At 43.0% G+C, this 24,723-nt stretch overlaps 4 protein-coding genes across 5 annotated transcripts in view; 3 read left to right on the plus strand and 1 right to left on the minus strand.

The window, feature by feature from the left end:
• The window catches only part of LOC135524287 (serine/threonine-protein kinase WNK1-like), a 49,192-nt gene extending 46,132 nt beyond the window's left edge, over nt 1-3,060 (plus strand). The window contains 1 exon segment of the mRNA XM_064951703.1: nt 24-3,060. Coding sequence (XP_064807775.1) covers nt 24-380 — 357 coding nt within the window. The 3' untranslated portion in view covers nt 381-3,060.
• A 118-nt stretch (nt 3,061-3,178) lies between these two features.
• Nucleotides 3,179-8,858, minus strand: rad52 (RAD52 homolog, DNA repair protein). Its single transcript, XM_064951723.1, has 11 exons — nt 8,770-8,858; nt 7,703-7,799; nt 7,000-7,101; nt 6,747-6,840; nt 6,521-6,588; nt 5,423-5,541; nt 5,239-5,314; nt 4,882-5,162; nt 4,534-4,736; nt 3,642-3,905; nt 3,179-3,407 (listed from the first exon to the last, which is right to left on the minus strand). Exons 2-11 carry the CDS (start codon nt 7,760-7,762, stop codon nt 3,346-3,348), a joined length of 1,329 nt encoding a protein of 442 aa, XP_064807795.1. The 5' UTR covers nt 7,763-7,799; nt 8,770-8,858; the 3' UTR covers nt 3,179-3,345.
• A 2,169-nt stretch (nt 8,859-11,027) lies between these two features.
• Nucleotides 11,028-21,307, plus strand: prr5a (proline rich 5a (renal)). 2 transcript variants are annotated; one of them, XM_064951716.1, is made up of 11 exons: nt 11,028-11,282; nt 12,975-13,102; nt 17,104-17,229; nt 17,641-17,721; nt 18,346-18,394; nt 18,513-18,570; nt 18,817-18,908; nt 19,174-19,314; nt 19,567-19,705; nt 19,808-20,095; nt 20,250-21,307. In XM_064951716.1, exons 2-11 carry the CDS (start codon nt 12,975-12,977, stop codon nt 20,507-20,509), a joined length of 1,362 nt encoding a protein of 453 aa, XP_064807788.1. In that variant the 5' UTR covers nt 11,028-11,282; the 3' UTR covers nt 20,510-21,307. The 2 variants fall into 2 exon arrangements, with proteins under 2 accessions (XP_064807788.1, XP_064807789.1); XM_064951717.1 differs by lacking the exon at nt 11,028-11,282 and adding an exon at nt 12,822-12,898.
• A 367-nt stretch (nt 21,308-21,674) lies between these two features.
• Nucleotides 21,675-23,355, plus strand: tmem60 (transmembrane protein 60). The gene is made up of 2 exons (XM_064951732.1): nt 21,675-21,859; nt 22,287-23,355. The coding sequence occupies exon 2, from the start codon at nt 22,361-22,363 to the stop codon at nt 22,763-22,765; it is 405 nt and encodes a 134-aa protein (XP_064807804.1). The 5' UTR covers nt 21,675-21,859; nt 22,287-22,360; the 3' UTR covers nt 22,766-23,355.
• Nucleotides 23,356-24,723: the final 1,368 nt, after the last annotated feature.

Raw genomic sequence — 24,723 nt, forward strand, 5'->3', positions numbered from 1 at the left:
CTGTCCCCTCTTCCTAACTACAGATCCCTCTACATATCCCTCCTCAAGCCAACATGGGCCGAAAGTTTTCTGCCCCCGGCCACCTCTGCCCTACTACCCACCCCTCCACCAACCCCTCCATCCCCCTCTGCCCACGTCAGGGCTCTCTGGGCACCCCTGCCCAGGTGTTCGGCTACGGCCCATCCACCTACAGCACCCCCCAGTGGGCAGGACCTACAGGTCCCTGTCAGGTGGGCCTCCTAGCCTCCACCCAGCCGCAGGCCCAGTACCAGCCCCAAGCCCCCTCCTCGGCCTCAGCCCCCCTTCAGCAGGCATTCCACGCGGGAGCCACTCAGAAACCTGTCAGCAACCCTGGAGGCCCCAACCTGAGGCCCACGTAGCCTGGACCTGGGTTAGTCAGGCTAGGCTGAGGGCAGGGAGGAAGAGCTATAGGACAACTACTAGCACTCTGGTGTTTTGTTCTGTTTCGCTTATTGGTGAGGTGGAAAAAAAGAAGAGGAGACTGTGGTGCTGTCAGACGAAAAAAAGAGGTCTGTATGTTGGTTGGAGGAAGATTTCAATACATACCCATAGCACAGCAATCACACCTTCACCCCTACCAGGGCCCAGTCTTTTCTGCCAATGGCTATGGAAGCAGGCTGTGACATTTAGGTTTGTCCAATGAAAGCCATTGACCCAAGAGCACAAACGGCAACGGCCAGAGACGTCTGTTGAAAGCACCATTGTGACCATTCCCTTGAAGGAGATGATAGGGAGGGGGAACTCTTAATCACTTCTTGACTGTAACTGGCCTTTAAGCTTAACTAGGACAGAATTTATAAGATGGAGAGAAACCCCGCCAAAACACACGCACCTCCTCGCCCTACTGTCATTGGCTGAGATTCGGGGGTGTTGAATGGTATGGGAAGCTGTCTTGGTGAGAAACAGATGAATTGTGGGTATCAAGTTTGTATAAAGAAAGTCGAGAGAGACACAGTATGTAGAGAAGGAAAGAAGAGGTGGAATGAGAGTGAATGGAAGCCGGTAAGGTTTTACTGGATAGTGGTTACCCATATCATCGCCATACAGTAAGATGCAATAATAGCATTGTGGGGAAAGGAGTGAGTCCCTGGCCCCATGTAACAGTGGCCTTCAACCCCTAAATGCATGTGCACATTTTCTTTGTATAACAAATATTTATTGTCCTAGGTTATGATTCCATGGTTATATTTGACTATCTGTCCCTTTGAGATGTTGTGCCTGACTGAGGGTGTTACTTTCTTATTTGAGACCATAACCTGTTAGCGTGAGTTAAGTAACAGACCTGTCTGTAGATAATGATAAACTGTCATGTCCATGCTTTGGATTTAGCCTGACTATCCATGAGTGATTTTGGTTTACGCTTTAGAGACTGGTTAGGCTTATCAACTGTTTGAGTGGTTTGAGTTGTAGGCTTCAGCAACTGTGACAATTTGGTTTGGGGTTTTAGACTTTAGCTACTGTGTCGGTTGTCTCACCTCACCACCTGGTGTACTGTAGTCACTCTGATAAGCAAGGCTATGGCCCTCGGTACATTCCTGAGACTATCTATAGATACTACTGGTATATTATCTAGCAGTGAATGGGGCATGATGTTCACACAGACCTTAGAAATGTAAACTTTTCACAAATCTATCCAAACTTATTTCCCGTTGTCGTCATATTTCAAAATCATGACAAATTGTCTGGGGTTCCCTTTCTGTGGTTTATTTTGTATGTATATTTAAATACAAATACAAGAGGCTCTCTATGGACCTGTATTCAGCCATCAGATTTTGATATTTCATTAACTTAAGTGTTGTTGAACAACATGTAGTTAAAGGAATATAACGTGCAATTGCAGGGTTATTATTGGTATTGTACTCCGTAACAGCAGAGTAGTCCTGTGCTTCTTCAGCTCTTATCATACACCACCCTGTCTTTTTTTGTTTTACTGTGTGTATATGTCTATTCATGCAAGGTACATGTGTTGCATTTAAATAATGATTTCATATAATGCTCATCGCCGTAGAGTACTATGTCTTGCGATTTACCCACCCCCACACAGTACACACACGGACAGCCCTGTAAACTTTCAGACCTCTTTAGTGCTTCGCATCCTCACTATTGAGATATTCCACCATAATGACCGAGCCCTACTGTTCTTTCTGATGGACTAGATTCCAGTGACTGAAAGACCAGTTAACTGCCGACCTGTGAGATCCATCAAACGTCCATAGACATCGGTAAATGTTTAATGTGAAAGTTAGACATAACTAAAGAAGTCTGTCAGAAGAGGCAGGTGAGTCTTATAACACAGGACTGACTCATGTAAAGCAGAGCCGTGGTCACCAAAACCAGCATTTGTGTTTGTTAGTTATTGAAAAGGGGTATGATTTGTCTAAGTGGGTTGACTGAATGAACGTAATCAGTACAGTATTGCATAGCAGCACTTGTTTTCAACAGATGAGCAAACTAAACTGTCTTGTGTTTTTTCTCTCCATTGGCACCATTCTCTTGCTTCTTTGCCACCTTAGGTGATGAGTGCCATTCCCCTCAATACAGTGACCTCACCCACTCCTGGTTTGAACTACTACTTTAACTTCTCTAGAGAATAATAAGTTACTGCAATGCAGAATATGCAATGATTAATAGGGACCAAGGGGGAATGTTTTCATGCCGACGGTTGTTACTTAGTGTTTTTGATATTAGGAAAACTGAAATCCTGCTTTTTTTCTATGAGTCCACACAAAGTGCCGATCTTGAATTGCTCAGGTGTCAATGTATCTCATAATATTGGCATCTGTTTCCTGAATCCTGCATGCTAACTGGTTTTAGACCTTTGGCTTACCTACAACAACCCACTGTACAGCACAAGCTACTAATCACCCAATTATCCTCAAGTGGTGAAAAGATTCTACCGGCACAATTCTGTCTCCTTAGGCTACTGACATTTATTTCATGTTGTACTGATTTTTGTCCCTATTCTCTCTTCTAAGGACCAGCCTACTCTATGGTTGTTTTTTCACGTTGTACAAAAATAAATAAATGCAACTGAAATCATATTGCTTCATTTTTTACATGCACCAAGTAGACCTATTTCTACCAATGAGGTTGGTGTGGCCAGGAACATGATATTCAGAACAAAGGTTACAAGTAAGAGAATAGTCCAGTTTTTTTAAAGAAAAAAAAATCCTGATTTTATTTACAAAAACCATAAACATTTCTTTACATTTAGCAGCAAGAAGAGATGCCCATATACTCAACATATCAATGAAAATAAAATACAAATCAAAATGAAGACTTGTTGGTAAAATGGCTTTTAGTTAACAGTGAAAAGGCCTTTTCTCAAGTGTCCAGCTTGCGTTTCTTCATGTACTGTCCTTGTCTAGATGGACTGAATGCCTCACCTGTGACAAGAAAAGGCAATTATTAATCTAGAAAATGCTGTACCAATAACAAGAATGTTTCTCAAACTGGTTAAATTGAAGGTACTTTACTTTGCTAGAATACCTGATTCAGCTAATCAAGGTGTTGATGAATCGGATGTGTTAGTTAAGGTCAAACAAATTGCAGTAGTCCCCCAGGACCAGGGTTAATGATGTCCACTGTTTTAAAGCAGCTCATTCATTACCCAGTCTCACCTGTCCTGTCAGATGTCCTAGGGTGCTGGTTGTGATACTGGGGTTGGTTTCCCCCCTGTACTTGGCCGTGTGGTGGGGGCTCGTGGGGCCTGACGGGGGGTCGTAGGGATGGTGAAGCCCCTCTCTGAGGGGTCTTACTGCGGGTCAGCATTTGGTGACTGCCCCCTGGCGTGCTGGGTTGTAACGAGGATGAGGAAGGTCCACCTGCTGGGGCCTCCAACTCCTGGATGCCGTCAAGAGTGAAGTCCCACAGCTCTGGGTTATCTTGGGGGGGACGATGACAAGTGTTAACAAATATACAGTATATTGTCACACTTGGTGGATTTTATAGCCCCTAGAACAACAGTAACAACTAGAAGCAGCCACAGTATTCAGGTACACATGAAACAGACGCCAGCATAGGGAGGTAGATTTCCGCAAGACATTGTAGATATGTGTAATCTGAATCATTTTCAGAGTAGTTGCCATTCTTTCTACTTGAGCCCCCTGGTGGTGGTTTACGGTACTGGCAGGATACTCATCCCTGCTGCAGGGTTCTTTGTGTCCACTAGGTGTGCTGTAAGCCATGGTGGTCTTTGTCGCTGGTCAGGGGTGCTAAACCTACCTGGAAGGAGGGAGGTATCCCATTCCCAAAGAGCATGGCAACACTAGTACAAGACGAACAACCACAGTCATAAAGAACATGGCTAACAGACAAACGCCATACTGCATTAAAACAGAACTTGGACATTTCTTGCTAACACATTTTATGGTCCTCCCCAGTGCACGACTTGGACTGAAATAGGTGCCGGAAATCATTTTGGGTACCGGCACTCAGCTCCGGTGAGCTCCTGCCCAAGTCAAGCACCGGTCCTCCAAAATATAGTATTTTCTTGCTTGCTTATTGTCTTACCATGAGCTCCACTGGGTGCCTGTGCAATAGCTGTGTCTGGGCCCTCTGTCTTGAGCTGGAGCAGAGGTTGTCCCTGCAGGAGCTTTTTCGCCTCCATCTCCTGGCGGAACTTCTGCTGCAGCTGCTGCTGCTTGAGCTTCCTCTGCTGCTTGGGGTCTGAGTGGGCGTCAGAGAGACATAGGTCCTCCACATCTGATAAAGACCTGAAGGAGGGAGGACGAGAGGGATAGCGAACATAAGACAGAGGTGAGAGTAAGAGTTTGGGTACAGGGAGGAAATAGAGACAGACACACCTGTTATAAAACCAATACACAAGAAAGGTTTGACAGTCATCTGGCTGTTGCTCACCTGACAAGATTACAGCGCTTGTTCTCATTGTCTGATGGAGCTGAGGGGGCTACTGGTCCAGAGGCAGCAGTAGGGGTGTGTGAGAGAAAGGTCCTGGCTCCCCCTCTGTCCCCGTGCTCCCCTGGGGGAGCCTGGTGGTGGTTGTGGGCCCTGGGCTGCTCCAGTGGTGCCCTCCCTGACCCGGCACTCTCCCACCGGGCCAAGCTAGACAGCCGGGCCTTCTCCACTGACGGCTCACTGTCAGAACGCTTGGTCTGGGCTGGGTCCAAAGGGGGAGCAGGCTGGGAGAGACAGAGACAGTGAACACTGGAAAGGATGGATGGATGTAAATGACAGTTGACAGGAACAGTATCTAACCTGTTTAGGGATCTTGTTGATGGATATGAGGTACTCTTTATTCATGATACAGTTCCCAAGGGCGTTTCCAAAACATCTGGAAGGATGGGGGATCAAATATCAGAACTACAACAAACTCAGACACTAATACACACACAGTAAAAAGTAGTTCATGGTACATTAAGTGTAGTGTCTCCCCATGTACTTGAGTGCTCTCTTCAGTCCATCAGTGACTGCCTCTTTCCTGGCCTTCTCCAGTGACAGGGCCTTGGACTTTTGTCCCTCACTCACCCCGTAGCCAACGTCCTCATGGAACGACCCGTCCTATGGGGAGAGAGACACACCAAACACACTTAGTAATACAGTAAGTGTGTGAAATACATTATAGTAAAAAGCGTGAGTTGACACCCAAAATTGTAGCGGTGCTAACAGAGAGTAAACGGTATTAAAAAACAGGAAGTTGTACATATGCTACTATAGACACTGAGTGTACAACACATTAAGGACACCTGCTCTTTCCATGACATAGACTGACCAGGTGAATCAAGGTAAAAGCTATGATCCCTTATCAATGTCACTTGTTAAATCCAGTTCAATCCGTGTAGATGAAGAGGAGACGGGTTCAAGAAGGATTTTTAAGCCTTGAGGCATGGATTGTGTGTGTGCACGCACCATTCAGAGGGTGAACGGGCAAGACAAAAGATTTAAGTGCCTTTGAAAGGGGTATGGTAGTAGGTGCCAAGCGTACCGATTTGTGTCAAGAAATGCAACGCCGAGAGGGTTTTCCACGCTCAACAGTTTCCCGTGTGTATCAAAAATGGTCCACCACCCAAAGGACAACCAGCCAACTTGACACAACTGTGGGAAGAATTGGAGTCAACATGGGCCAGCATCCCCGTGGAACACTTTCGACACCTTGTAGAGTCCATGCCCCAACAAACTGAGGCAGTTATGATGGCAAAAAGGGTGGAGGGGTTGAAACTCAATATTAGAATTTTTTTTTCTCATTTTGTCTGTCATAGTTTAGTGTACCTATGATGAAAATTACAGGCCTCATCTTTTTAAGTGGGAGAACTTGCACAATTGGTGGCTGACTAAATACTTTTTTGCCCCACTGTATGTACTATATATGCTCCCAACTATTTAATGAGTAAACCTAATATCCAAATGTTGGCACTGCATTGCCAAACAACACACAACTCATTGCACCCTCCCTTGAAACACACTTCCAAAACTGGGAAGAACCAACAGTGGCACTGTAGATTTTAAATAACAATGGTTGACTTCTCTGCCCATCACCCACCTTCAGTTGGACTTTGACAAACGCACTGACTCCAACGTAGAACTTCCCATTGATGAGGTCAACAAAGTCTGTGGGGACAGTCCGTCGCTGTGTTGTGACTGTGCATTACACTGACACATTCATATACAGTACCCAGTGGGTCATAAATAAATAAAGTTTACAGTGAAGACAGAAGTAAGTTTCTAAATACACTGTTTAATAGCTAGCGATGCTCCAGCTCTCCTACCGACATTCTGCTGGGAGATGGAGTGAGACCAGCCGTTGTATCCAAACATCTCATTGGCCAGGCTGATCACACGGTGCCCCTCGATGTAACACACCTGCAACAAGAACAACACTGTCTTTAGTTCCAAGCGGGCGTTTTAGTGAGTAAAGGCTGATGATGAAGTGTGTACTTATTGGTTAGTTTTCTCTTGGGTGGATTAGGATGTAATTCGAAGTTGTTTTCAACAACAAAAGAGTTTGTGACTTGGCCTTGCCTTCTGGCCCCCTCCAGCCATCCTGGAGCTGATGTATTCAGGTCCCAGCTTCTGTCGCAGTGCATTCTGGACTGCCTGGTACTCCTCTGCAGTATAGTTATACTGGAAAGATAAAGTCTTGGTTGAGGTTTGCTTGCCATTTTAAAGCAAAAAGGTCAGTGTTCTACAGTTTTTATTAATTTGGATGGATAAAAAAGTCTAAGGTATTTTCTATAGTCTAAAGAGTCTTTTATCTTGCATCTTAAAAGATACACTATGCAGAAATCACTCTGCCATTTCATGGTTACTAAAATTCTAAGTTTGCCGAATTTCAGTTTGTGACAAAACAAGCATAGTACAATGATTATTTATAGTCTGCACTATCTAAACCACTGTGAAATATATTTTCCATAACCAAAAATATAGTACTTTCAGAAGTACTTTTAAAGTAAAAGCTGCTAAAACTAAACTTAATGGGAAGCATAGCAATAGTTCACAACAGATCTACAGCTTCTTAGACTTGCTTTCAATGAGAATGGCAGATCTCTATTTCTATGTGAATTTGGTAGGGTCACCCAAAAAGTGACATACTGCAGCTTTAACTGATCTGAAAACAAAGGATGGATGACACATTCCCTTGTCCAGTTCTTTCACATCAGTGTTTACATGAAAGGTTAGAGGATTTGGAGCCACTTTAGACTACTGAGATGCACCACCAACCTACCTGCCCGAAGCGCGTGTTGAATGCTTGGCTGCTCTTGTCCTCCTCTGTATCATGGTGCATATTTTCAGTCTCCAGTTTATCAATACTGTGGCAGGTGCTGCAAAAAGTGTATGACAGTCAATCAAGTCCTAATCGGTTGCATGAAGGCCTGGTATGGGAATTATTCCATCCACGACTGCAAGGTCCTCCAGCGGGTGGTGAAGACGGCCCAGTACATCACTGGGACCGTGCTCTCACCCCATCTAGGACATCACCTCGAAATGGTGGCTGTAAAAGGCCCGCAGCATCATAAAGGATCCACGGCCACAAGCTGACAGTCTCAAAGCATTAAATTGTGGCGGGAGAACGGCTCATAATAATACCTGGAACGGAATTGCATCAAACAGGTGGAAACCATTTGTTTCATACCATTCCACTAATAAAGGTCCAGCCATTGTTTTTATTTAACCTTTATTTAACTAGGCAAGACAGCTAAGAACAAATTCTTATTTACAAAGACGGGGAACAGTGGGCTAACTTGTTCAGGGTCAGAACGACAGATCTTTACCTTGTCAGCTCGGGGTTTCAGTTACTGGCCCAATGCTCTAACCACTAGGCTACCTGCCGCCCCTTAAAGATGCACTACCACGAGCCCGTCCTTCCCAATTGTGGTGCCACCAACCTCCTGTGCTTCCTGTATTAACATTATAGCTACTTGTGGTTAATTGTGTATTCTATTCTCACTGAGCCAGTTACTTTGTTCGTATTGTTATATATATATGTTTCTTACTGTTAGTGTCGAGAATGACCCTGCAAGTAAGCGTTTCGCTGGACGGTGTATGCCATGCGTATCCAGTACATACGACTAATAAAACGTATCCAGCTGTATTACTGTCCAAAAAGGCAACGTACCGTTAGAAAATGTAAATGCTGACATAACGAAGTGCGCAGTTTGCAAAACTAACTCGATACTTTTACCTTAAAAAAGTTGTTTTGACATACATTGGCCGATGAAAAATTAGCTAGCTATGAGGTGAAGCTGTATTATTCACAAACGTTGGAAAGTTAAGACATGTTCCGTAAATTACCTTAGAGTTTAGAGCGTGTTTAATTTATAGCTAGCTACAAAATATTGTATTTCCCGCTTGCCCCTGAGTCGAAGTTTGAGTGACGCATCTTCTTCTTCTTTCAGGTTTTACGGCAGACTACAACCTATTGGTGTATTGCCGCCACCTACTGTATGGGGTGGTAAAACAACCACCTCACTCCTGCTCAGGCGCCTGTGAGGACAGAGCATTCATTTACATGTCTCCTTGTAATGTCTCTGCTGTAGAATCTGAGTCCCAAAAAACGCTCAGCCGCACTCACAACAATGACTATTCTTTCTGATTTCCTCTCTGTTTGCGCTGTACAGTTGATAACCAATGTAATAAATGCTACAAAGTCCAAATTCATAACATGCAACATGTCAGGATCCCTCTGTTGACAAGGAACATCATCTGGTGTCTCTACTCCTACTACCATTACTTCTTTAACGTCACTCCACTCTTCTCACCACCTCTGGACAGGACACATGATGGACAGCCCTTATTATTGCCAGCTGCGTCTCCTTCACCCTAACAGGGCACTACAGAAATTCAGGTGCATGTTCACCACCACAATTGCAGCATACGATACTCCTCTCATCTACATACACTTGACACATGGCCAAATAATTTCCTTTTTTTACATTGCATGGGTTTGGTCATGACTGCTCTCACAGGGTATCTCATAAAATCCAAATACACGTGCACACACAAGACACACAAATCCACTTCATCTGCTGTAATAGCAAACTGTTCAAATGGTTATTGTATCTTCAATTTGTCTCCATGTTGCGTGTCGACAAAAAAATGTCTACAAAAAAAATGTACTCTACAAGCTGCCATTACCCGTCCCGAATTTTACCCTAGCCAAACCCCCCGCTTGGTTCATTGGTCGTACGCGAGTTAAGTGGGTTTGTACAGTATTTTTAAGGATGTTAGGATTTGTGCATTCATGTCTTAAATTAATCATCATCATCATTAATTCATATGTCATTGTTTTCAGTCACATAGATAGCTGTATATGTGAAAAATAAATAACCTCGACCTTTGTCAACATAAAAATATTTATAATCTCAGTTTCTCGACCAACCTTGTGCCAACCCTGACTGGCTGCACTAAAGTGGCCCCCGTCATTCGTGTCATGATGATGTGACAGATGGCACAGAGGAGAGCCCTCTCTGCTGTGCTTAAACTGGGTGAGATTGGGGTCAATGCTGGATATAGAGCAGCATGTTTCTAACCTCATTAGTCAGGACTTTATGGGGAGATAGTGGTCATAATCAAAATGTGAATTGCACATTACATCTAGGCTACAGAAGCCCACAAGAATGTAGCCTGATAGCCAAAAGAATCTTGCCATGAGAGCTGTGTGTGTGTGTGTGTGTGTGTGTGTGTGTGTGTGTGTGTGTGTGTGTGTGTGTGTGTGTGTGTGTGTGTGTGTGTGTGTGTGTGTGTGTGTGTGTGTGTGTGTGTGTGTGTGTGTGTGTGTGTGTGTTGCGGACTCATCAAACACAAATGCATCGTTTGTCAATTATGTCTGAGTTTTGGAGTGTCTATCCGTAAATCATAAATAAATTTAAAAAAATGTCCTGTCTGATTTGCTTAATATAAGGAACTTGAAATGATGTATACTTTTATTTTTGAAACTTAAGCATATTTTAGCAATTACATTTACTTTTGATACTTAAGTATATTTAAAACCAAATAATTTGACTTTTACTCAGGTAGTGTTTTACTGAGTGACTTTCACTTTCATTTTCTATTAAGGTATCATGACTTTTACTCAAGTATGACAATTGGGTCCTTTTTCCACCACTGGTAAATAGTTACAGCCTGTAACTGTGTTGTAACTGTGTAACTTGGGAAAATTATGTTACTAGTCTAATTCAAAACTATTCAGTTCTCCGGAAGGGGAATGTGAAGAGAGCTGTAAAATATAATATAACCATCTATAGGCCTAATTCAAATTGCGCATCCTTATCTTGCTTTTTCTTTTTACAACTTCCTTGCTCTAATGAGAATGTTTATATCGTCCACCCTACAACACCATACACCAAAACGCGCGTACACGCTCACATGCCGCTTTCAAGACAACTTATAACACGGGAAAGTCGGAAATGTCCAACTCGTTACCACTTGAAAAATGTCTGAATTTACCAATAGAAATTCTCTACGCAAAAAAAACGTATAGTTAAACCCGGAGATTCCGCGTTTCCGAGTTGTCTTGAAAGCACCAACAGACGCAAAACACGCAAGGCGTCTGGTCCAGTGGACCAGATCTCGTCAAAACAACACGGGGGCGAGCATGCATGCTCATGGAATGACTCCCGCAGCATAGGTCGCTGGCGCACCCCACATCTGCACCCAAATGGCTGTTTGGTCAGTGCAGACTGGGAATCAACAATGAGATAGACTATGGTGTTTATTGCTGATAGGCTATACATCAATGCTAGTGATCATCCATATATGATATCCATATCATTATATTATAAGCAACACGATCAGGAGAGAGAACGGTGAGTACGTAGCGTGCTATGGATGTGTGTGTACAGTGAACTTTGAATGATAGCCTACCGGTAGACTATTTATTGTCTAATTTTTAAGGTATGGGCGTCTGTTGATTGGGAAATCTAGGATAGTCTACTGTCGCATTGTTTACATGGGCTAGTTTGTTTGCATATCCTGTAGCACATGTTAAAGTTGTCTACTCCACGTACGCACTGTAATGTAGGCTACGTTCCTCCCTGTGACATGGCCATCGTGTTCTATGATGGGGATATATTTTGAATATATTTCCTTTGTGTAGGCTGTACACATCAAATATCGTATAAAGCAAGGATATTATTATGTAGTCTATGGGTTCTCATAAATTAACGAGGTAAATGCCCTCGTTTTCAAATTAAAGCGATCGATCTCTAGATTGTTATGGAATAAAAGGGACCTCAGCCGCTCCGCAAGAACAAATGCAGAATATCCAAATGAATACCCAGACTGGCGTGGCATGCGGGGCAGACAGTCCGAAGGGAGTGCGTGTGTGTGTGGAGTCTGCGTCTGCTCCAACGACCAGTTTACGCAGAGACAACAACACACGCCTGCCATACAAAGAGAATACACACCTGCCATGTTCATAGTCTGACACACATTGCCCCAACCCCTGGACAGCCACAGACGTGCTTGGATCCTCCTATTATTATTTATTAGATTAATCTGCATATTGTAATCTCCAGTCACAATTATTAGGCTACAGTATGGCATTAAGTAAATGGTACCATTGGAAGTAGGATTTGTTAGTTGAGTGAATGACTGTTTGTTTTTTTAATTGGGTTGTAGGCTCCTATTCAATCATTACAAAATTACTATGTCTTTTTTAGGAACTGTCGTTACAAATTGCAACAGCCCTATGTACCAATATCCTTTGTGCAGACACAACAGTGAGGCCTGGTTATTGTGTAGCATTAGACCTGTGTAATATTGGAAGAAATGTATCTCTAATTTCCTTTAGTCTCAGATATACCCACTGCATGACGTTTTTAGGATCAAAACAACTCTTTATTGATACTCTTTGTTAAATTAACAGAGCGCCTAAAGTGTAGTTTTTCCCAATAACCAGCTGATGGCGCCCTAGTATTATTTGTCACATCATTGGACGACACCTTGACATACTATCAATGGAATACACATCGCATGCAAAATATTATAAACTAAAACTAACCCTTGTATTTCTATTATGTGTGCATGCGTGTGTGTGTGCGTGCATGTAGACTGAATGAGTTTGAGTTAGCAGTGAGTTAGCCTTAAACACCCTTTTGATTTCAAAATACCACTGTTGTTACACTTCGCAAATGACAGGCTGCTACAGCAACAGTATCCAGTGATAGAGAGAACATCCAATACCAGGCTGTTCAGTGTTCACTGTGGTGTTGACTGCTCTCTCTCTCTTTTTCCATGTGCTCAATGTTTCCTGGTTGGCTAGCTGCTGTGACATAATAATAATCTATAAAATATAGAGCTGACAGACACAATCAAGTTCCTATTCTGCATGATGAAGAGAAATGCCTGTTCTGTATATCACGGTTCTTTCTGAGCATTTGTCACTTTGAAACCTGAACCCAACCTGTATAATAAGACCCTGGTGAGTCAAGGTTTTCTTGCAGTTAATTGTGTTGATGAATTTTATGTCGTTGTTTTCTCAATGTTTCTTTTGGCAGATGCTGGATGGACTTCGTCGGAGGCACAGCTCTCGCCCTTCCCCCCGACCCCTGTCACTCAACTTCACCACCTTCTCAGCCCCGCCCCCAAGCCCTGATATTGAAAGCAATCATCATCCAATCAGAAGGTGAGGATCAACTCAAAGGATCAACATTCAAAATTTGCCTTCTAGTTAGCCCTCTTATGAGGTTGGTCATAAAGCTATAGCCAGTCTGAAATCAACCCCTAGCCCCATTCCTTATGTAGTGGATGGCAGATGGTGCTACAGAGAGTTGCCCTACAATCTGATTGGTACAACTACCATGGAACTAACTGGAAACTTGAAAGAAATTGATGGGTGTCATAGGGCAGAATTACATTGTGGTGGCATGTTATGGGTATGCTTGTCATCGGTAGGGACTGGGGGATTTGTTAGGATCAAAATCAATATGAAAGGAGCAAAGCCCAGGTTAGAGGAAAACCCACCTCAGTCTTCTGAAAACCTAACCTTGGGATAGTTTTATTTTTCAGCGAGACAAGCACACAAATGTTAATGCCAAAGACACAACAGAATGGTTTTCCAAGACGTGTTGAGTGTTCCTGAGTGGTCTAGTCTCAGTCCTGACTTAAATTTGCTTGAAAATCTGAGACAAAATTTGAATATTGCTGTCCATCAATGGTTCCCAGCCAAATTTAACGAGGTTGAGCAATTTTTGTAAAAACAATGGATATACACTACCGGTCAAAAGTTTTAGAACACCTACTCATTCAAGGGTTTTTCTTTTCTTTTTACTATTTTCTACATTGTAGAATAATAGTGAAGATGTCAAAACTATGAAATGACATATATGGAATCATGTAGTAACCAAAAAAATGTTCAACAAATCAAAATATATGTTATATTTGAAATAGCCACCCTTTGCAAACTCTTGACATTCTCTCAGCCAGCTTCATGAGGTAGTCACCTGGAATGCATTTCAATTAACAGGTGTGCCTTTTTAATCGTTACATTTGTGTAATTTCTTTCCTTCTTAATGTGTTTGAGCCAATCAGTTGTGTTGTGACAAGGTAGGGGAGTATACAGAAGATAGCCCTATTTGGTAAAATACCAAGTCAACATTATGGCAAGAATAGCTCAAATAAGCAAAGAGAAATGAAGAGAAACGATAGTCCATCATTACTCTAAGACATGAAGGTGAGTCAATACGGAACATTTCAACAGTTTTGAAAGTTTCTTCAAGTGCAGTCTCAAAAACCATCAAGCGCTATGATGAAACTGGCTCTCATGAGGACCGCCACAGGAATGGAAGACCCAGAATTACCTCTGCTGCAGAGGATAAGTTCATTAGAGTTACCAGCCTCAGAAATTGCAGCCCAAATCAATGCTTCACAGAGTTCAAGTAACAGACACATCTCAACATCAACTGTTCAGAGGAAACAGTGTGAATCAGGCCTTAATGGTCGAATTGCTGCAAAGAAACCACTACTAAAGGACACCAATAAGAAGAAGAGACTTGCTTGGGCCAAGAAACACGAGCAATGAACATTAGACTGGTGGACATGTTTCCTTTGGTCTGGAGTCCAAATTGTAGATTTTTGGTTCCAACCGCTGTGTCTTTGTGAGACGTGGTGAGGGTGAACGGATGTTCTCCGTATGTGTATTTCCTACCGTGAAGCATGGAGGAGGAGGTGTTATGGTGTGGGGGTGCTTTGCTGGTGACACCGTCTGTAATTGATTTAGAATTCAAGACATACTTAACCAGCATGGCTACCACAGCATTCTGCAGCGATACGCCATTTGGTTTTCAACATGATAATGACCCAACCCACCTCCGGGATGTGTAGGGGCTATTTTACGAAGAAGGAGAGTGATGGAGTGCTGCATCAGATGACCTGGCCTCCACAATCCCCTGACCTCAACCAAATTGAGATGCTTTGGGATGAGTCAGACCGCAGAGAGAAGGAAAAGCAGCCAACAAGTGCTCAGCATATGTGGGAACTCCTTCAAGACAAAAACGAAAAGCAGTAAAGGTGAAGCTGGTTGAAAGAATGCCAAGAGTGTGCAAAGCTGTCATCAAGGCGAAGGGTGGCTACTTTGAAGAATCTCAAATATATTTTGATTTGGTTTAACACTTTTTTGGTTACTACATGATTCCATATGTGTTATTTCATAGTTTTGATGTCTGCACTATTATTCTACAATGTAGAAAATAGTAAAAAAAATAAAGAAAAACCCTTGAATTAGTAGGTGTTCTAAACCTTTTGACCGGTTGTGTATATTGCCCTAAGAGTTTTTCAAAGTTGGCCAAATCTTACTCCACATGATTCCCAGCTGTAATGGCTGCCAAAGGTGCTTCCAGCAAGTACTAACTCAGCGCAGTGGAGACTTTTCCAATTTTGATATTTCAGTTTTATTTTTTCTGAATTTGGAAAATGTTCTAGAACTTTCTTTTACTTTGACAATGTGGAGTAGGTTATGTAGATCTATAGGATAAATGTCACATTTAAACCCTTTTAGATGTAACTTTAAAGCAGCAAAATGTGAAAAAAGTTCAAGGGGTGTAGACTTTCTTTAGACACTGTCATCAAATCCAATTTGATTTACAACAGGTGTAGACTTTACAGTGAAATGCTTACTTATGAGCCCATTCCCAACAGTGCAGAGCTAAAAAGTAAGACAACTATTTGCTAAAAATAAAAGGAAATAACGAGACTGTACACAAGGAGTACTAGTACCGAGTAGGTGTGCAGGGGTACGAGGTTGTTGATGTAATTGAGGTAGTTCATCATGTACCTGTGGGTATGGGTAACAGCGGCTTAGGCAATCAGGATATATAATAAACAGAATAGTAGCAGCGTATGTGAAAGTGTGTTTGTGTATGTAGGGTGTCAATATATATGTATGTGTGTGTGTGTGTGTGTGTGTGTGTGTGTGTGTGTGTGTGTGTGTGTGTGTGTGTGTGTGTGTGTGTGTGTGTGTGTGTGTGTGTGTGTGTGTGTGTGTGTGTGTGTGTGTGAGTGAATGTAGTATGTGTGCGTGTGTTGGAGTGTCAGTGTAGTATGTGTGTATATGAGATAGAGAGCGAAAGAGAGAGAGCCTCAACCAAAAAACGGAGCAAATTGGAACGATATCTGGCCCTAAACAGAGAGTACACAGTGGCAGAATACCTGACCACTGTGAAAGACCCAAAATTAAGAAAATCTGTGACTATGTACAGAGTAGGTGAGCATAGCCTTGCTATTGAGTGAGGTTGCCATAGGCAGACCTGGCTCTCAAGAGAAGACAGGATATGTGCCCACTGTCCACAAAATTAGGTGGAAACTGAGCTGCACATCCTAACCTCCTGCCAAATGACTACATTAAATATGCATATTTCCCACAGATTACACAGACCCACAAAGAATTTGAAAACAAATCAAACATTGATAAACTCCCATATTTGTTAGGTGAAATACCACAATGTGCAATCACAGTAGCAAGATCTGTGGCCCGTTGCCATGAGAAAAGGGCAACCAGTGGAGCACAAACAACATTATGAATACCACCAATATATATCTGTTTGTTTATCCCCCCCATTATTTGTGCTACAACTATTTGCACATTGCTAAAACACTGTAAATAGCTGATAATATAGCACTTGAAATGTTTTTATCTTTTTTTAAATATTTTTGAGTGCAATATTTACTGTTAAATTTGTTTCCTCCTCACTTTTATTTATTTCACATGCTTTGTCAATGTAAACATATGTTTTGTATGCCAATAAAGCCCCTTTGAATTGAATTGAGAGAGAGAGAGAGAGTAAAGTCACACCATGGCCCACCCCTTGCAAAGGACAGCTCTGATAGCCCCTCCTTCCTCCTCTCTCTCTCTCTCGCTCTCGCTCTCGCTCTCTCTTCTCCTCTCTCTCTCTTCTCCTCACTCTCTCATTCAGTCTTCTGCTCTGGTCTCTGCCTCGACCAGATGCCAGATGTCTCTCTTTCCCTCTTTCACATTGCACTCTTTCTTCTTTCTCTTCTCTTCTCTACACATGCCCTCTCTCTACTCCCCTATTTTCATTCTCTTCTAGTATTTCAGTCTCTAGTCTTTGCTTTAGTTCAATACTTAGTGTGCTGTCTCTCTCTCTCTCCCTTCCTCTCTGCCTTTATGAGGACTCTACACAGGCTGAAGTTGATGAGCTCCCCCAGTCTCAGTGAACTGGGAAAGAGTGAGAAGGGATCACCGGAGGAGAGAGGAGAGAAACAGAAGAGGGCCGGGGCCAACGCTACCTGGAACAGGTATGCTGCAGCCTGACCATGCATGTAGTCTGTGCCTGTTACAGATGTAGGAACTTCATTTGATCACCCTCTTGCAGGATAACTTTACTCCAATGCAGGAATTGTAAAACATGTATTGTATTTTAAGTTTATAATTTCCACTTAGACATTTCAAATTTCCCTTACGAAAAATACATCAACCCCTACAATAATGTTTGTTAATTATAATCCATATAATATAATTCACATTTGTTTCCCTGCTTTAGCAAACATGCTCAAATTAAGATTCTACATTTGTATGAATATGAACTATCATCTAATGGGTAAATGTAATCTAAACAGTACATGTTGATGTGTGTGTGTGTGTGTGTGTGTGTGTGTGTGTGTGTGTGTGTGTGTGTGTGTGTGTGTGTGTGTGTGTGTGTTCACTAGCATCCACAATGCTGTCATTGCCGTCTTCCAGAAGAAAGGTCTGTCTGACAATGAACTCTATGTCCTCAACGAAGGTGTCAGGTGTGTTATAAACACTAACAAACACACACACACTGGTTTGCTAACATGGCATTTGTGTGTGTGTGTGTGTGTGTGTGTGTGTGTGTGTGTGTGTGTGTGTGTGTGTGTGTGTGTGTGTGTGTGTGTGTGTGTGTGTGTGTGTGTGTGTGTGTGTGTGTGTGTGTGTGTGAAGCCATGTGGCCTTGCCAGATGTCTCATTATCTTTCCAGACCTGACATTAGAGCCATCAGTTCTGTCATATCAGCCTCCATTATAGCCTAGTAAACAACTGAAATCACACGCATCACACACTTGGAGAGCTGAGTCAATCATAGGGTCTATTCCTAACACTGTTTCAACATGTATTTATACCACTGGAGACAAACATGAACAGTACGTTTAAAAGAGAAAGCTGGGTTGCACTTACCCAGATACCATGCAGTTATATGAGATGTACTGTACATTCCTTGGTGTGAATACATGTACCTGCACAGTAATATACATGTAGTTAACCAATAATATGCTATCATCTAATTTTACTTAGTTGGTTTTGAAGCTTTTGCCTGTTTTGTGTTATCAGTGTATTGCACTAGTCAAATGTACCCTATAGCTCTAGTGGGTGAACTCCTGTCTTTGTTTACTCAGATACCTATTGAAAACCGAGCTGGGGTCGTTTTTCACAGAATACCTCCAGGTAAGTGATGGTTCTGTTAAATGGTGAAATAATATCATAGATAGATTGTTTCTGATTGCGCCATATTATCATTTTTATCAAATATCAAGTTGTTTCATTGAACCTCTCTGTCCCTCAGAACCAGTTGCTGACAAAGGGCATGGTCATTCTACGGGACAAAATAAGATTCTACGAAGGTATTTGGGGTGTCTCACTGTTAATTGAATATTAGTAGATGTGTTTACAGAGCGACACAGTAGAGAGCAGTCACTGCTCCAAAGAAGAAGAGTTGAACTGAAGCTTACATTACCTTTGTCAGGGTCTGTGATGTTCTGTGTTTAACATGCCAAAGTCATCTGAGGCCGTAGGTCCCTAGCAGCTGTGCATTGTGAGATTATTCTCTTACTAACAGCAGACGGTTTGTTCCTCCTGATGGTGTGCAGGTCAGAAGTCACTGGACTCTCTGGCAGAGACATGGGACTTCTTCTTCTGTGATGTTCTCAATACGCTGCAGGCCATCTTTCACCCAGTACAGGTATCAATCCCCTGGACTCTTTTCCTTCATCTCGCTGTCACTGGCTCAGTCTCTATGTCACTCTGTCCTGACGCTCCTCTAACCTGCTCACCCTCAATCTCTCTGTCTTTCTGTCTCTTTTTCTCTCTGTATTTCTCAGCAGACATTAAATAAGAATATTCTCTCAGGTATTTAAAGCTACGTTTTCATAACATCACACCCCCCTCTCCTCACCCTTCGCTCCATTCTTCTGTCTATCTCTCCCCTTCTCCTCTCTTGTCTGCAGGGTAAGGAGCCCAATGTGAGACAGCTGGCTCTGCTCCACTTCAGGAACACCATAGTTCTGAGTGTGAAGCTGGAGGATGCTCTGTCTCGGCCCCGCGCCCGCATTCCCCCCTCCGTCACACAGATGCTGCTTATACTGCAGGTAGGTACAGTACGCCTCTCTTTCATTCTCTCTCTTTATCGCTCACTTATTTGATATCTTTTTCTCTCTCTCTTTCACTCTCTTTTTCTGTCTTTATATGTTTCCCCTTTATATCTTTGAGTCGTTTTTTCTCTCTTTATCTCTCTCTCTCTCTCACACACACACACTCTCACACACACACACTCACACACACACACACACACACACACACACTCACACTCGCTCTGACCTTTCTCCTCTCTCTCCCTCTAGGGTGTCCATGAATCGCGGGGTGTGAGTGAGGACTACCTGCGTCTGGAGTCTCTGGTCCAGAGGGTGGTCTCTCCTTACCTGGGCACCCACGGTCTCTACTCTGGAGATGGCAGCGTGGGACACTGCTCCTGTGTGCTGGGTAAGAAGCATACACTGCGCTGTTCACATTTCTCCCACTATGTTTTCTCTCTCCTTTGCTTTCTTTTGTCTTTCTCTTACACACTATGCCCCTCCCTCACAGAGAAGCGTTTGCAGTGGTGCTGGCCTAAGCAGCCTGTGGACCAGCCGTCTAAGAACCCTGTGGTCCGTTCTAAGAGTTACAACATCCCTCTCCTCCTGACGCCCGTGGCAGAGTACGACCCTGATGCCAGCTCGGTGGGCAGTGGGGGCATCCGACGCCACTCTGCCTGTGAGATCATCTCCTGCCTGGAGGAACAGGGGCTGGCCTACGCTGACATAGCCTCCAGGTCCGACGCATCCACCTCCAGCGCCTCTGCTAACAGGCTCTGTGTGGTTCAACAGTTCAGAGGTAGGTCATCTGTCCTCCTCACTAGGTTTACGTTATGCATGCACTACAAACTGGAAACTTCCAGAGGCGCAGGATGGAAACGTTGCCAGAGTATTAAAAATAAGAAAATACTCTTGCCAGACTGATTGATTCTAACCCACAACTTCCCTGTCAGGAACCATGGAGTCTCCTCTCCCCTCCCCCTCCATCATCCCCCTCCACCTGCACTCCCCAGGACCCCTCCATGGGACGGAGGCAACAATGACCCTTACGGACATGGACAAGGCTGCCCCCTCCTCTCCACTCAGCGGATCCTCCAGTCCGGAGACCGTCATTGGACAGGTGCTGGAGTCCCTGGACTTAGATTCAGACGGGATATTCATAGAATTCCCAGCCCCGCTGCTCAGAGTCAATGAGATATGGTCGGGAGATTAGGTAGAGCACTGAGTAAAGGGAATCATGGATAGCTTGCCCTCCCCAAATATCTTATCTTAGACATTAGGGGGAAAATGCTAAACTGACCTTAGATCAGTGGCTAGGCGAGAGGCAACCTAGACCTAAAAAGACATGGTTAAGTGCACTCCATACTTCTCCCCACAAGAGGCCTCTTTTTAGTCAACATTTACTTAGAGAAAAAACTAACTTTTCTAAGCATTTGATTAGATCTGAATATATCTGCTTTTTTGGGATGCTTATGTTTTGCGTGTTTTGAAACTTAACTCTCACCACTATGATGCCATACCTTGTAGGCCCTTGGATGTGGGCCCTTGGATTGTGTCTGAGTTTTCTTCTACAAAACTTAGAGCACTGCAGTTACCATAAAATTAAAAGATAAAAGTAGCTTTTGGAGTAAATACACTATGTGAAGGTAATTTGGTCACATCTTGCTTCTCATTCTAAGAACATGCCTTGTCCAATCTGTGTTAACCTGGCTTGTCCCATCTGTATGTTCCCCTTCCTCTGTGTGTTTTTTTACTGTCATGCCAAACATGACATGTATGGTGTGACAATGATAGAGAAGTTGGCTAAAGTACTTCTGTAACCAGTCTGTCATCCTCTTTTCAAAGGTCATAAAGCATTCATGTTATGTATTACCCATAGAAACTAAATATTGAACTGTAATTGTTGTTTACTGTTTACTTATGATGAGAAACATAGGGTTTAACGATAATTAATGTCTCATTTACTGTGTTGTGTGGCACTTCAACTGTAAATAAATCGTTTTTTAGGACAGCTAGGTATTGTGAAGTAAGCTTTTTAACTTAACTTGTGATTTCAATGAGGGCTTTTTAACTGAAGCTATTTTTATGATGTTTTACCTCAACCGTTTTTTAATACTTAGCTTTTTTTGACAATCTGTAATGAGACATTTTTATCCAAGGTTGTAATTATCATTCATTTGTGATATCAGATTTGAATAAAAATTGTAATGGCTAAGTACAGATTTCTATTGCCTTAAAAAATATATATATATATTTAGTGCATTTACTTAATTTATACCATTGACTGAGCTAAACAAATATGAACACCTTTTGTGTACTTTACGGTAATGCTCAATTTCGCGTATTTATTTTCCTTCAATCAGAGGGCTGTTTTGTATGATTGACAGAGAATGGCCAATCCTAGTGGATAATAGCATGGTAAAAAAAAATGTTTTTAATAACGACAACCGGAAGATCCCCTAGACACTTTTCGCTTTTATCGTAACGGAAAGTGCAATAAAATACAAGCTTTTCTATAAAATGGATTTTTAAAGATACTTAGGTGACAAATCCTCCGATCCAGGTAAGCAGAATGTTGGTTGGCCATATGTGAGTTCGGCTAGATTTAGCTAGCTAGCTAACTGCTGCTAAGCTAATGCTATTTTCGCTAACCAATATTATTGTCATGCATTTATTTGACTAAATATAAATCGCAATGTATCCAACGCAAGCTAGATAATCTGATCATGATGATCCCCCATTAGAAGAAGTGTGTCAACTAGTTAACGTTAGTGTGCTTGCAGACTCAGACTGTACGTTGAAGAGACTAGTTCGCTACGGTAGTTAATGTTAGCTACTTACAGCATACGTTTAGCATGCCCTCAACCCACAAAAAATAAACATTGCCAGGAGGACAACATTGCTATACCTTCCTATCACAACCTGTACAATCTGGTATGCTAGCTAGTATTGTCTCACATCATAGGTATGTATGTCTCTTCTATCTTCAGGTTCGTCTCACTCTTGACTTGCCAGTGCCACAGTGTTAACGTTCCCCCTCCAGGGCACCACCCCCATCCCTTAAATGAGAATGTCTCTGGCCCAAAGAGTCCTCCTGACCTGGATCTTCTCCCTCATCTTCCTCATCATGCTGGTCCTCAAACTGGATTCCAAGATCCCCTGGAACTGGTTCCTCATCTTCCTCCCCGTATGGATTTTTGACACCATCCTCATCCTCATGCTCGTGGTAAAGATGGCGGGTCGGTGCAAGCCCGGCTATGACCCACGTGGAGGCCAGCAGAACCTGCGACGGAGGGTGTGGTACTTAGTGGCCATGTTGCTGAAGCTGGGCTTCTGTCTGACGCTGTGCGCCCGGCTGGAGAGGCTGATGGAAATCTGGCTCAGTGTGGTGTGTGTCCCCCTCTGGGCCCTGCTGGTTGGGGCCATGGTGGAGCTGGGCTACAGTGTCTTTCACTACCGTAGAGAGTGAGAGGATGGAGAGGGAGAAAGATGGAGATTGATTTTATTTGCTCCGTCTAGGATATAAAGACTGCAAGTTAGTCTGTAGGGGAGATTAATGTGAGATTGTTGTAATCCACTGTAGGAGAAACTGAACTGAAGAATATGGAGATGAAAAATTGTTCATTTTCACTACAGCAAAGACTGAAAGAATGGGGGGAGATGGAAAAGGGAATTGATTTAGTTTACTCCACTAGTACAGTATGTAAAGACCACTACAAGAGAGAGTAGTGATATGGCAATATATTCGATGGGTTTATGCTGCTTACAAATGTAATCTTTATTTAACCCTAGTGATACAGCAAGAAATGTTGCAGCCATGTTGGTCTTTGCCATGATGGACTCTGGATGAGAATTCAGGGTATTCATAAGCAGACTGGACCTCCTGACAGACTGACTGATCTGTGCATGTGCCTTTGTTACTCTCAGATAACTGGGACCATTAGGTCCAATGGGTTTATATGTGAACATCAATTATGTGTCTTTTGAAGTGGTGGGGATCTGTTTTTCCATGGATTTGGAGAAACATACACAAAAAAATAAATATTTACAATTCCTCAACTTTGTTGGATTGCTGTGAGCAGTATGACCCATCTTTCATTTATCTAATCACATGTAGATTATTGACTACTTCAAAGGGAGAAATGAAGTGTACATTCTATAAGTGTTGGAACAAGGCTCTGAGTCTGATATAAAGAGAATTACATAACTGGTAACTTGACCCACTCCAAAGAGAACAGAGGCAGGGATTACCTGCCCTCTGGGGGTGTTCTGTAAGAGGTCAGCTTATTGGTGTATCATGGACAGAACTCGTACTGCTCCTGGCAGCCAGGGCATCGGGGTTAGAAAGTGCTATAATAACTCATGTCTTCTGTGATGTTTTGTTGTTTGCTAAGGCAGAGTTTCTCAATCTAGTCCTGTGGCTCACCCAGGAGGGTGCATGTATTTGTTTTCTGCTCGAGTCAAGCACTAACACACCTGATTGTAATAAGCAAGTAATCATCAACTATGTTAGCGGAATAAGGCCAATGCATGGACCTGGGTTAGAACCAACATGTGCATATTTTTGGAGTCTCACAGGAATGGATTGAGAAACACTGTACAAAGGGCCTGTTGCTGGCTGAAGATCTGACAAAAACCTTTAGAACCTTCCCTTATTTTTTATCCGTTAAGCTACAGCCACACTCATGCGTGAACATGGATGAAATCATATGATTTTCACTCAGTGGCCAGTTTATTAGGTACACCACCCTGTTCACGAAAATGGATTGCTCCTACAGACACTGAGTCACGTGGCCGTGGCTTGTTATATAAATCAGGCAGACAGGCATCCCGTTACTGTTCGATAGAATGAGTGACCTAAGTGACTTTGAGCGTGGTATGATCATCGGTGCCAGGCGCGCCCGATCCAGTATCTCAGAAACACCCGTCCTCCTGGGCTTTTCACGACCGACAGTGTCTAGGGTTTACCGAGAATGCTGCGACAAACAAAAAACATCCAGTCAGCAGCAGTCCTTTGGGCGAAAACAGCTCATTGATGAGAGGTCAAAGGAGAAGGGCAAGAATTGTGCAAGCTAACAGGCGGGCCACAAACAGACATAACAGCACAGTACAACAGTGGTGTGCAGAACGGCATCTCAGAATACACAACTCATCATCCTTGTCACGGATTGGTTATTGCAGATGACCACACTGGGTTCCACTCATATCAGCTGAAAACAAGAAGAAGTGGCGCCCGTGAGCACGCGATCACCAACACTGGACAATTGAGTGGAAAAACATTGCCTGGTCCATATCTGAACAGTGTTTCTAACCAAACCCAATAGATCATCTCTGGGATGAGGTGGAACGGGCTGTTCACAACATGAATGAACCGCTTCCAATCTGCAGCAACTCCATGATTCCATCGCATCAGCATGGACCAACATC

The sequence above is a fragment of the Oncorhynchus masou genome, chromosome 31 (genome assembly GCF_036934945.1).
Source record: "Oncorhynchus masou masou isolate Uvic2021 chromosome 31, UVic_Omas_1.1, whole genome shotgun sequence".
NCBI lineage: Eukaryota > Metazoa > Chordata > Actinopteri > Salmoniformes > Salmonidae > Oncorhynchus > Oncorhynchus masou.

Coding starts and splice junctions, on each gene's coding strand:
- rad52 (XM_064951723.1), bottom strand. CDS start 7,762: ATGCACCATGATACAGAGGAGGACAAGAGCAGCCAAGCATTCAACACG. Junction 6,841..6,999: donor TGGCTGGAGGGGGCCAGAAG/GCAAGGCCAAGT, acceptor TTCTTGTTGCAG/GTGTGTTACATCGAGGGGCA. Junction 5,163..5,238: donor TCAACAAGATCCCTAAACAG/GTTAGATACTGT, acceptor TGTCTCTCCCAG/CCTGCTCCCCCTTTGGACCC.
- prr5a (XM_064951716.1), top strand. CDS start 12,975: ATGCTGGATGGACTTCGTCGGAGGCACAGCTCTCGCCCTTCCCCCCGA. Junction 18,571..18,816: donor CAAAATAAGATTCTACGAAG/GTATTTGGGGTG, acceptor GATGGTGTGCAG/GTCAGAAGTCACTGGACTCT. Junction 19,706..19,807: donor ACACTGCTCCTGTGTGCTGG/GTAAGAAGCATA, acceptor CCTCCCTCACAG/AGAAGCGTTTGCAGTGGTGC.
- tmem60 (XM_064951732.1), top strand. CDS start 22,361: ATGAGAATGTCTCTGGCCCAAAGAGTCCTCCTGACCTGGATCTTCTCC.